Source organism: Simochromis diagramma, unplaced genomic scaffold (assembly GCF_900408965.1).
Source record: "Simochromis diagramma unplaced genomic scaffold, fSimDia1.1 OVJJ01000334.1, whole genome shotgun sequence".
In the NCBI taxonomy this organism is placed as follows: Eukaryota; Metazoa; Chordata; class Actinopteri; order Cichliformes; family Cichlidae; genus Simochromis; species Simochromis diagramma.
Window position 1 is genome coordinate 1,280,648 of NW_024386764.1, and position 12,471 is coordinate 1,293,118.

The following is a 12,471-nucleotide window of genomic DNA, read 5'->3' on the forward strand; positions in this document are numbered from 1 at the left end:
AGCGTTTTCTTTAAGGTCAGAGTAGTTTTAAGTGCAAACAAGACAATCAAACCTCTGGCCCAACAGCTCCGTGATTACAGCAGAAAACCACACGACTATATTAACAGTCGCCCCACTGCAACTCGTAGCCCTCTCATGATACCAGAAAGCAATTTGAGGTAATGAGCAATAAGAATCCCAATGCAAATGGTGCATTTCACAAGAAGTTTATTTCATATTATTACCCAGCGTGGTCAAGAAGACGAGCACATAGAAATAATTAATTGTGTTTCAAGTGTTTGTTTCTCCGAAGAAATAGCCCACAAGTAAGCAGTAATTAAGAGGAGTGGAGTCAGTGGAGAAAAAAGATGCTAATGTCCAAACCAGACCTTCTCATTAGGCTCAGTGAATGCATCTGTTTAAGAGAAGGTTCAGAAAGTTTATGGAGAAGATCTACAAGATGTGCTGAAACAACATTAGACACATGCATACATATAAACTGCATTTTTTAGTCTTTTAATACGTCTTTAATTCACTTTGTGCTTCTGACTCTTGTGTTGTGGTAACAGGTGAATTTCCTCATAAACTTATCTTCTCTTAACATTGAAGCTCTGTGTGTGTGTTTGGTGCACAATCATATATGGGCGCATTATACGTTTTGTGCAGGTGGTACTACATAGTGGTTGTCCCTGTCACTCCAGTTTCTCTGAGGAGATGGGAAAACCCTGAAGACATGGACATACAAGAGGTGAGCGGATGTCTAGTTCAGTTTGATTTCATTGTTGCTGACAATCTTAAAAACGGCTCTTTTATCAGTTGTAGTTGTTGCCATAAATTTTGTGAACACTGGGTAAAAGTAAAAAAGGAGTCAAATCCTAGAAAAAGTCTTTCAAATAAGTTGGGACATAAGCTGCAGTAATTTATCCATATTGGAACGTAGAAAATATCAAATATTAAAACATGAAAGATGTACAATTTTAAGAAAAATGTTGCTTTTAAATTTGATGACAGCAAAGCGTCTCCAAAAAGTGGGACGGGGCAAACAAAAGGCTGTGTTACCGCAGTGATGGTATAAAAAAAGAAACTATAACTGGAAGTTAGCTGCCAGTAGGTCAGTCACATGATTAGGTAAAAGAGCATCTTAGAGAGGCGGAGCTTCTCTACAAATCATCTACAAATTGTATAACAATTTCAGAAAAATGTTCCTCAACATAAAATTGCAAAGACATTAAATATCTCGTCATCAAGGCCAAAACTCAGTATTGGATGTGGTCTTTGTGCCCTCGGGCAGCACGACATCAAACATGTGTCATGGAAATCACTGTGTGTGAGCACAGCTTACAGTGCCATCCACAAATGCAGGGTAAACCATGCAAAGACAAGCCCACATGTGAATGTGATCCAGGAACACTAAAAACAGAATCACTCAGCCTGGTATAAACTGGGAAATTAAAAACCAGAAGCAGCCTCAAGTGGCCATTGAGGGAACTGCAGTTTATTGTTCGTTTTTTTTATTGCAGTTAAATTTCCCTATTAGTCCCAGTGTGAAGAGTAGAAGCAGCAGTAAGGTGACAGAGGGTTGGCATAAGGTGGAGGAGGAAACCTACTGGCAATATGCATGGGACTGATAACATTGAAAACAGGTGATTAAAGCTGCTAAATGGTTTTCTGCCCATGTTTATCTGGAAAAGGGCGAGAAACACTGAATGAAAATGTAAGTTATTGCAGTGTGAGTGACAAAACAGAGTTTGTGCACCTTCATTACAGGAAAATGTTTCCAGCAGTATAAATGGGAATCAGTTTTTATAATTTAGTGGCACCTTGGCAGTTTTGAAACATCACTGACACCTTCTGATCCAGAAATGCTGTGATTATGAATCCGCTTCTCCAACCACCCTCGTGTGTCGATTACGAAAGAATGCAGCGTTCTTCGGCTTTTTAGAGCACCGCCTGACGTCACTGCATGCTTTGTGTTTTAGCTTTGTTTTCATTTACATGTCTTCATGATGAATTTTCACAACCAATCAGACTAAAAGACTGAAGCCCTTCTAGCATCATTACACAATTCATTACACGCAACAATTCAAAAAGGTTGTGAGGGACAAACAATATTCGAATGACTTGACTGTTCTCACCGTCATGCAGTCAGAGATACTAAAAAACAAAATGTAGATGTGGTCAGAAGCTATCAAACGAAAATGTTGTTTACAAGTGGAAATGTTGCGAGGCTAAATAGAGGCGATTAAAGAAAAATCATCATGCATCAATATGTGGATTGAGGAATATTTGTACATAGAGTCGCCACTGATGATGGCAAAAGGAAATCTTACCTCATGTCTGAAGCTTTGTTTCTATTTTTGATTCAGTTTTATTTGCTGCATCTCGCATAATGCAGACGGGGTGGTGTGGCATCACTCTTATGTTGGCCCCTCTTGTAAACGATATTGGGTTAATGTTGAGCTAAATGGTGGCACGGGAGTTCAGTAGTTAATTTTGTTGAATCTACAACTCAAAAATAAATGAAGTTTTTCATAGAGTAAACTAACTGCTGTGCATCATTCTGAGATTTTGCTTTGTTCTTGCTTTAAAACTTGCTGACACATTAACTGCTGAGTCAGCTCTGCTCCTGAAACGTAAAATAACAACTAAGAAAGAAATGGGGCTTTTTTTGCTTCACCTGCAACTGTATATAATTACCTAGTGTCAGTAAAATCCTTTAGCTTTGATTTTATTGTATCTCTTCCAAGTCCTTTCTAACCTACAACTGAACTGCTGCTTAAGGTGTCATTTACACACATGAGGCGCTGCGCTGCGTTGTATTCCCGCGAGCCTTCATTGAGCAAGATCTAAAGGAGATGGGCTTTTACTATGTCTGCAGGCAGACTGATCAGGTTGAGCTGTGCAGTAACTGTTATGGGTTTGTCATTAATTCCCTCCCCTGACAAATTATGAAATGCATGCAAGTGGATAATGGTCTAACAATGAAGGCAAAGATCTGGAGTCTGGTATCTTATAGTCTAGACCCTTGTTTGCTTCAACTGGAGAGTTGAAGCAAAAACTAAATAAAAATGTAAAAGATGGACTTTCTAGGTCTTAAAAAATTAAGCCAGTGTAGAAGAGCTTTAACCTGAATTATTTCCAAGGGTCAGAGGGGGGTTCATCCTCATTGCTGTACAGACTGTATAGAAATCACTGAAACAATGTATGACTCTGGTAGTGACAGACAAGTAGCTAAAGTATCCCTTAGTTTATCAGTCATGGCTTCAATAAAGTACGAGGCAGACAGCCAAAATGCTTCAAGCTTCAAAAGAGGACTTTGCAAACCAATGGGCGATGTCACACCGGCAGCTATAATGGATTTTATGGTGTTTACTATAATAGCTACACTGTTACAAAAAACATCGTAAAACAACGGTAATCTTCCGGCAGCTGGGGCGCCAAAATACGACCGTGAAATAACAGAAAATAACTGTCCCATAAAAATACGGTTATTTCCAGTAACGAAAATACAATTAGTTGCGCTAATTTGACATGGGATTCTGCCTTTTCCAAGTGCTTTTAGACATTAACTTAGGAACATTTTTACGTGATCAAACAATGAAATTACCTATAAACAAGGTCACTGAATGTGGAAATATGAATCATAATACGTAAATGTACAGAAACCGGCAACCTTCTGATCACAAAACGAACTGCCAACTCTTGAGCCACGATCGGCCTAACTAGCAATGATAATAATACTTATGTGATGTAACACAAGCTTATAGGGATCATGTTATATGCTTTTCCATAGCATTACATTTGAATTCGATCTTTCAAATAACGGACAGATATTTGTGAGATCATGATACATTTGTGAATGTATTTTAATCTAAATATGCATACAGTGGGGCAAAAAAGTATTTAGTCAGCCACCGATTGTGCAAGTTCCCCCACTTAAAATGATGACAGAGGTCAGTAATTTGCACCAGAGGTACACTTCAACTGTGAGAGACAGAATGTGAAAAAAAAATACATGAATCCACATGGTAGGATTTGTAAAGAATTTATTCGTAAATTAGGGTGGAAAATAAGTATTTGGTCACCTCAAACAAGGAAAATCTCTGGCTCTCACAGACCTGTAACGTCTTCTGTAAGAAGCTTTCCTGTCCCCCACTCGTTACCTGTATGAATGGCACCTGTTTGAACTCATGATCTGTATAAAAGACACCTGTCCACAGCCTCAAACAGTCAGACTCCAAACTCCGCCATGGCCAAGACCAAAGAGCTTTCGAAGGACACCAGGAAAAGTATTGTAGACCTGCACCAGACTGGGAAGAGTGAATCTACAATAGGCAAGCAGCTTGGTGTGAAAAAATCAACTGTGGGAGCAATCATCAGAAAATGGAAGACATACAAGACCACTGATAATCTCCCTCGATCTGGGGCTCCACGCAAGATCTCATCCCGTGGGGTCAAAATGATCATGAGAACGGTGAGCAAAGATCCCAGAACCACACGGGGGGACCTGGTGAATGACCTGCAGAGAGCTGGGACCAAAGTAACAAAGGTCACCATCAGTAACACACTACAACGGCAGGGAATCAAATCCCGCAGTGCCAGACGTGTTCCGCTGCTGAAGCCAGTGCATGTCCAGGCCCGTCTGAAGTTTGCCAGAGAGCACATGGATGATACAGCAGAGGATTGGGAGAATGTCATGTGGTCAGATGAAACCAAAGTAGAACTTTTTGGTATAAACTCAACTCGTCGTGTTTGGAGGAAGAAGAATACTGAGTTGCATCCCAAGAACACCATACCTACTGTGAAGCATGGGGGTGGAAACATCATGCTATGGGGCTGTTTTTCTGCCAAGGGGACAGGACGACTGATCCGTGTTAAGGACAGAATGAATTGGGCCATGTATCGTGAGATTTTGAGCCAAAACCTCCTTCCATCAGTGAGAACTTTGAAGATGAAACGAGGCTGGGTCTTCCAACATGACAATGATCCAAAACACACCGCCCGGGCAACAAAGGAGTGGCTCCGTAAGAAGCATTTGAAAGTCCTGGAGTGGCCTAGCCAGTCTCCAGACCTCAACCCCATAGAAAATCTGTGGCGGGAGTTGAAAGTCCGTGTTGCTCGGCGACAGCCCCAAAACATCACTGCTCTCGAGAAGATCTGCATGGAGGAATGGGCCAAAATACCAGCTACTGTGTGTGCAAACCTGGTAAAGACCTATAGTAAACGTTTGACCTCTGTTATTGCCAACAAAGGTTATGTTACAAAGTATTGAGTTGTATTTTTGTTATTGACCAAATACTTATTTTCCACCCTGATTTACAAATAAATTCTTTACAAATCCTACCATGTGGATTCATGGATTTCTTTTTCACATTCTGTCTCTCACAGTTGAAGTGTACCTCTGGTGCAAATTACTGACCTCTGTCATCATTTTAGGTGGGGGAACTTGCACAATCGGTGGCTGACTAAATACTTTTTTGCCCCACTGTATGTACAGACAGATACATTTAATAATCATGAAAATTATGTTGTATTACATTACAGTGATTTAACGTTAATTTACATTCAAAATGTGACGTCAAAGTCTATTTACGTAACTTTAATGATATTCTAGAAGAACAGAACATTACTGTAAAATGCAGTAAAATACCTTCATATTAGGGTTTTTTCCTACGGTCGCAGCGTTACCCGCGACCTTGTGGTTAGTTCACATTCATTGGCCGATGCTTAGCGTCATGTTATTTATATTAATTGCAATTCCTACCTCTACATTTCTTTTTCAAAATATATAATTAGCACAGCGTGTCCGTGCAATGTTTTACATTGTGGCATGCAGAGAAATCTTAACAAAGAAGCTCACAGAGAGAGATTGAGCTTGTTATTTAACTCCAAGCTGATAGGTGGAGCTCCTTATTAAAACACTTGCCGTGTTACTATGTGCCTCAAGGTTCAACAACAGCACAACATAAGTCACTCATGGTACAGCACTCTCTCTACAAAACAACAACTGTCAGTGACGCTGCACCACGGCGTAAACACAACATTCAAGATAACAGTTAAAAGTAACGTAACCATAAACAATAAAACAAGAACATCTAAACAGCAGCACGTGTCCCAAGGCATGATGGGAGACATTCCTGGATGTATTTTTACGATCTAAATATGCATATGTACAACAAAATATATTTAACAAACAAGTAAATTGTGTTTTATTACATTTACAGTGATGTTATGTTATTTTACATTTGACGTGTCAGATCACAGTCTACTTATGTAAATGTAATGATATTCTAGAAAAACAGTACACAACTGTAAACTACACAGTAAAGTACTTTGACATTACTATTTTTTGGAACAGTGTAGTATAGCAGTGTCTTTACCTTAAATTAAGTGTCGCTGCAAAATGGTTCTAAATAACTAAAATTTCCATGAAATGTAACTTTTGACTCTGCATGTCAAAAAACATCCGAAAGAAAGTAGTGCAAAGGTGTTCCTAATAAGATTCTTGAACCAAACTAGCAGGACTTTCAGTGTAAAGGTGTAGCAGGTGTATGTCTAAGGCAGAAACACAGCTATGTCCCAGTTCATAGGGCGCATCCTTTGGAGGCCACATTTCAAGGCCAATTACGTCATAGCTAGGCGACGAAGGCTGCTCCAAATGCGCCTGACATATGCGTCCTTCATTTCCCCGAATTTGAAGGATGGGTGGAGTGTGTCCTTCGTGACCCAACATATCCCAGAATTGATTGCGCGGCCAAGCCAATTCCAAATCTGAAGGCTAGACCAACCCATTTCACAGCCTCGCACTTCGGGCCTTCTCAGTCTATGAAGGACCCGGCCCACGTAGACCGCGGAGGCCAGGTCCTCCGAAGGATGCAGCCTATGAATTGGGACACCGCTCACATCTCGTTTTGGCTGCATGTAGAGCTCATGACCATAACCGAGAGCTTGGAATACATTCGAATAATTCAAAAACTTCTGGCCCAGCTCTCTTGCCCCTTCACATGGGGCAACAACTGTTTCCCAGCTCAGAAGCAGCAATCCATCCAGAACCATTTCTTTGGACTTGAAGGTGCTAATTCAGCCGTCTCAGTGTGAATAACTGATTAGATCTTTACAGGACTTTAGGATCAAAGATGCAAATGTGATGAGTTTTTGCTGGAAATTTTACCTGTTCTTTCAGAAGCAACAGGAGCGGTCAGACCAAACCTACAGATACTCCTGTGCATCAATTACAAACCAAACAAACACTTTCATTTCATCCATACACGGTAAAGCCCTAACCAACGCGCCCACAGCTCTTCATATGCTGTCTGGCTTTTTTTAACCTTTTCTCCTGATCTTTGACAAAGAAACATGTTCACCTACATCCTGTGGCGCATTATTGATCTGTTCTGCTGTCAAAAAGGGGATTTCATTCTAATTGATTTTGTGCTCAACCACACGTTTTTGGTATTTTTGTAGTTTTCCTGAAACCAGCTCTCACTCCAAACACTGACAACTGGACCTCAACTGAAACTCTTGAACATATCCAATACATGTGTGCATAAAACAACACACAGTTATCACAGAAGCATTAGTGTGCAATTACATTTGAATCTGGCCAATATGAGCTCTGTAAAAAGGCATGTATGTGTTGTAGAATAGCAGCATACACAGTTTAAAGCTGAGTCTTAAAGTCTGTCTTTGTTTTTATAGGATGCTGATGCATAAAGACTGTGTAATTATACTAACTTATAGTTATCATTTGCATACAAGTCTAAATGTGACCTGCATTGTATTTTTTAGTCTTTTTTAGTAACTCTGGCCTCCACTTTTTATATTCCAGTCATTTTGGAGCTACAGCAACTAGTAATGGAGTTGCTCAGTGTCTGAGGTTCGTGTTTACTGGTCACTATCGCAGCTTCTTCTACTGCAGATTGTGTTGTTGCTAAAATGCAGATCACTATCTGGGTTTGGCTGGAGAAAAGCACTTCACTTTAGTGGAGTCATTTTCTAATAGAGATGGTTGGCAGCACATCAATCTTGTCATTACTTCTGTCCTACTAATAAAGGGAGGCCAAGTGCATGTTTCAATCTGGTCGTGCACAATGTTAAATGCTTATTTATTATATCTTATGTGATTTATCCATATATTTGTATTTTTTGTTTTTGAGTTGTTGGTGACTGGTCAGGTTTAGGTTTCTATTCATTCTACAGAACTTAATATTACTGTTTATTTATTTATTGCCCTGAGTTGGATTGGTCTATGGCAGGGGTGGGCAACTCCAGGCCTCGGGGGCCGGTGTCCCTGCAGGTTTTAGATGTGTCCTTGATCCAACACAGCTGATTTAAATGGCTAAATTAGCTCCTCAACATGTCCTGAAGTTCCCCAGAGGCCTGGTAATCATTTGATTCAGGTGTGTTGACCCAAGGTGAGATCTAAAACCTGCAGGACACCGGCCCTCGAGGCCTGGAATTGCCCACCCCTGGTCTATGGCATGATTCAGAGATTTCCCTTTTTTATATATCCTGGATGAGCCCCAGCGTTATAAGCCCTGCTTATTTAGGACACAACGGGGTGATTTTTTTTTTAGTAAGGTAAAATGTATTAATGGCAACATGTCCCTGCGAGCCAAACATACAGCTAATTGGTGCTTTCCAGATGGAAAGGGAGACCTAAACATTAGGAGTAATGTAGCTTATAAAGGTCCAAATTCCTTCCAGCAGCAGTGTTTGAGTTTATTAGTTATCCAAGAAAGTAGGATATATCTTTGGCATATATCATAGTGTTTTGGGTTTTTCTGAATGACACTTTTTCTTATGAAGTGTGGGGAATGTAAGCAAATTTTGAGAAACGTAGACTTATTGAAAGTGTGCGTAAAGGGCTCAAATTATCTGCCAGACAGCCCTCATGTACTTTGACGATGGGGGGGGAGTCCTAGGCCCTCACATGGACTCCCAAGCAGGGGGGATAAGTCGGGTGAGATGACCAAGGACTGGACCATAAAAGGAAGGAAGCAGAAAGCAGCATCTGAAACTGACACAAGGCACGGGATCCAGTACCTTCATCTGTGATGTTTTTAAGTAAAATACTGTCAACCGGCTGTTTGTTAAATTTCCTTTTTCTTACAAAGTGAATGTTTGAAATGTCAGCACCCAAAAAAGGAAGAAGATGTATCCATGTGATTGAAGTGACTTTGCTGCAGACAACCGTCCCCAGTATGTCAGTGTCACCTTGAATATTGTTGCTTTGCAGGGACGTGTTGGTCTAAAATGACAAAAGCAGGTGGTTGAAAGACACGTCTGTCTCTGAACACAGAGAGCAGCTGAGATTCAGTAATGAAGCCACGACCCTCGGTGCTTCCTGAATGTCACAGAGGGCCTTCAGACTTTATAAATTCAATCCTGCTAATTGTAAGGCGTTTGGCATCCTCCAACATGCACCTTTCACTGAGTGCACCACAAATTTATAAGATAGAAGTAACATTTTTACGTGGCTCAAAAACAAAATAAAATAAAATAAATTAAAAGGTTTATTGCTTCAATTTAGACTTAGAGAAATCAATTTTCTAGTATGTTTTTGCAAATTGCAGCTTTGATCAAACTGCTGAACAAAAGTGTAGTGCATCAGCAGCATGATGAAGCATCATTTCGAACATTTTGAACAATAACATTTCATAATAAAGTGGTTTAACTAATATCGGCACCCTGTTTGTTTGTCTTCTTACACATTGCTCATCTTTACTGGTTCTTTTGACTTTGTTGACCAGTCACACAGAGGTCTCAGCCATTTAGTTCATTCTAATCAATAAGACAGGTGATAAAAACTGCAGAGTGTAAAGAAAAGGATGGATATAACCCTCATGACATCTCCCATTGGCTTTTGAATTTTGCATTTTGAAGGCTCGGTGGCATTGTTGCTTTGTGGAGCCATTAGTTTCTTGCCTGGTTATATTGTTAGCATTGTTACAGTAAGACATGCAGACTTTAAGCCTTAATTAAGTGAAAACAGATCAACAGTTAAAGGTGGTTTGGATTAGAAATAAATAAGAGTAAAACAAGTGAATAAAATGGAAGAATCTTATAACTGTCACAGAGGGTCAGGAAAAGAGAACCTTCATCTACAGAGATGAGGTTTGTTATGTCATCTTGTGTCACTATGCTCCATTGTCATGTCAACTCATAATATTTTGTTCCTCTGGTAGCTTCTGGAGTCCGGTGCTGACAGCAGCCTGCAGAGAAGGAAAAGGCAGAGCAATGACTTCCTGCAGCCCTACATCGCTGCCAAGCTGGATACGCTCCCTGAGATCTTCACTCTGGGTGATGAAAAGAAATACAGCGGCTTCTACAACAAACCGCTCCCTGGACAGCAGCAGTACCGCTGCTTCGTTTTGGCTGACCTGACGGACCACGAGTCTGTGAGTGACCTCTCTGCATTTATGAACATGTTCAGCAGCAGTGATGCATTTGGAAGTGGTTCAGTGGTTGATCTCAGAGGCCAGGGCTTCAGTGCATACACTGATTTCTTAAAAAAGAGCACCACCCCACCTCAAAACACGGCACAGACTTACAGTACATTGTGAAGATGATGCTACATGTTTGTCCACAAGACTCTTTGGCTTTTTCTTTGCCATCGTAAGGCAATACAGCAAAACTGAGATTAGTGTTGGTAATAAACTGACAATTTGTTAATACATTTTCAATATATCAGCTGGTTCTGTCCATACAGTGTGTATTCTATAACTCATCCATTTGTGTAGCCTACAGACAGTTTGAGTGCTGTCATCAGTGGTTAGGGTTAATTAAGGGTAATTCAGGGTAAGGGTTAAGTTTACATTCAAACTTCCTCTTTATATGGAAGTTTCACCTGTGACATAACCAAATTTGACTAAAAATGTATCCAAGAGTTGAGTTCAAAGATGAAATCCTTTTGTTTCCAAAGCTAGCTTGTTTTGCATGTGGCTAAAGTGCAACACAGTTGGTCCCCTTCCCCGGACGGAGCATCCCTAAAGCAGGGATGTTACCCACATGACACAGCAGCAGTAGCTTAATTGTCATCCCTGTATCAAAGCCAAATTGCAATTGGGGTTGCTGTAGCTCAGGCGGTAGATGGTAGAGCAGGTCACCTATCAATAGGTGACCTGCTCCAGTCTGCATGCCAAATATCCTGGGCAAGACCCCGAGTTGCTCTCCGGTGCATTCATGGGATTATGAGTGTGTATGTGTGAGCGTTACATAGAAGGTTCTTAGACAGAAACAACATAGAAAAACAGTGCATGTGTGAATGGGTGAATTCGGGGAGTTGTGTAAAGCGCTTTGAGTGCTCAGAGTAGAAAAACTCTATATAACCCAGTCTGTTTACCATTTCCATTTACCAAGAGATTTGAGGCCAGACTAACAATCTGCAGCAGTGCGAAACCCTCTTTTGGCATTAAAAAGTTACTGTAAGATTTTACTAAAGAGGTGCAGTGTCAGTTTTGTGACTAAAAGGTGTGGAAGTATTTTTGCCTTCGTGCATAAGTATTTGTAGAAGTTTCCCTTTTTTGGGAAAGAAATTTGGAGCACATTTAAATGATTCCTACAAAACCTATTTAAGTTCACGCACTTTACAGCAAATAACAGAATTTAACCCTGAAAAAAGCAACTCTTATTTTGTTCCCTATGGCTGTGATAGTTGTCTCTAGAAGTGTTCAATTATTAGGAATTAGAAGAGGAGAGGTTATCAAAATGAGTGCAGAGTTAGCACAGCTGGATGGCTCAAAGCTATGAAGGCACTCCCTAACCTTGGGCTGTCCTGTGCTAGTGGCTTTACAGTGCTGCTTGCAGTGTTTCCAGTTTTTAGTTACATTTCTACACAGATCAGTCTTGTGTCTCTTGCTTGTGTTTTCACAGCCTCGTGCACACAATGAGCAGATTTTGTTTAACTTCTCTCTGGTATCAGATCTGTTACAAGCTGAATGAAAATGCAGAAATGTGTCAAATTCAGACCTGACATCTGTTAGATTCATATTTGAATCCTACAATCTGTAAATTTTGACTTTAAAAAATGCACGCAGTCGCACACTTGCATAGCCTGCAGAAATAAAGAGCATGCATTTAATGACAAAGTAATAGCAACGTCATTAACAAAAGCCTGGGTCACGATGTGACATCCTCTTCTACATATATAAAGTCAGTAATGACAAACAGATTCATAACATGGATTCATTTGTAATAAAGCTGCGATCCTGTGCTCTAACTGAGCTGTCAGAATTATCCAGAGAATGAATGTCTCGAGCTGCAAGACTGTGCATCGTCCACGGCACATTCTAACAGAAGAGTTTGTCTTCCAGGCAAAAACACATTGATCTGAATTTCCAGAGAGAAGCACAAACATGAAACTCACATCCTGATGGCTTCTGCCTGCATATGTACAGTGCTCTTGGTAGAATGCTGGTCATCATTAAAACAAACTATTTATCTTTATAAATTAGCAGATCGCCAACAGAACCTCCCACTTCCATCGACTGT

General features: G+C 40.4%; 1 protein-coding gene across 15 annotated transcripts in view; it reads left to right on the plus strand.

The window, feature by feature from the left end:
* ptprfa (protein tyrosine phosphatase receptor type Fa) overlaps nt 1–12,471 on the plus strand; it is a 340,154-nt gene that overhangs the window by 264,963 nt on the left and 62,720 nt on the right. For all 15 annotated transcript variants that reach the window (XM_040030501.1, XM_040030485.1, XM_040030531.1 and 12 more), the window contains 2 exons: nt 646–727; nt 10,167–10,379. In XM_040030501.1, coding sequence (XP_039886435.1) covers nt 646–727; nt 10,167–10,379 — 295 coding nt within the window. The remainder of the gene's footprint in view (nt 1–645; nt 728–10,166; nt 10,380–12,471) is intronic.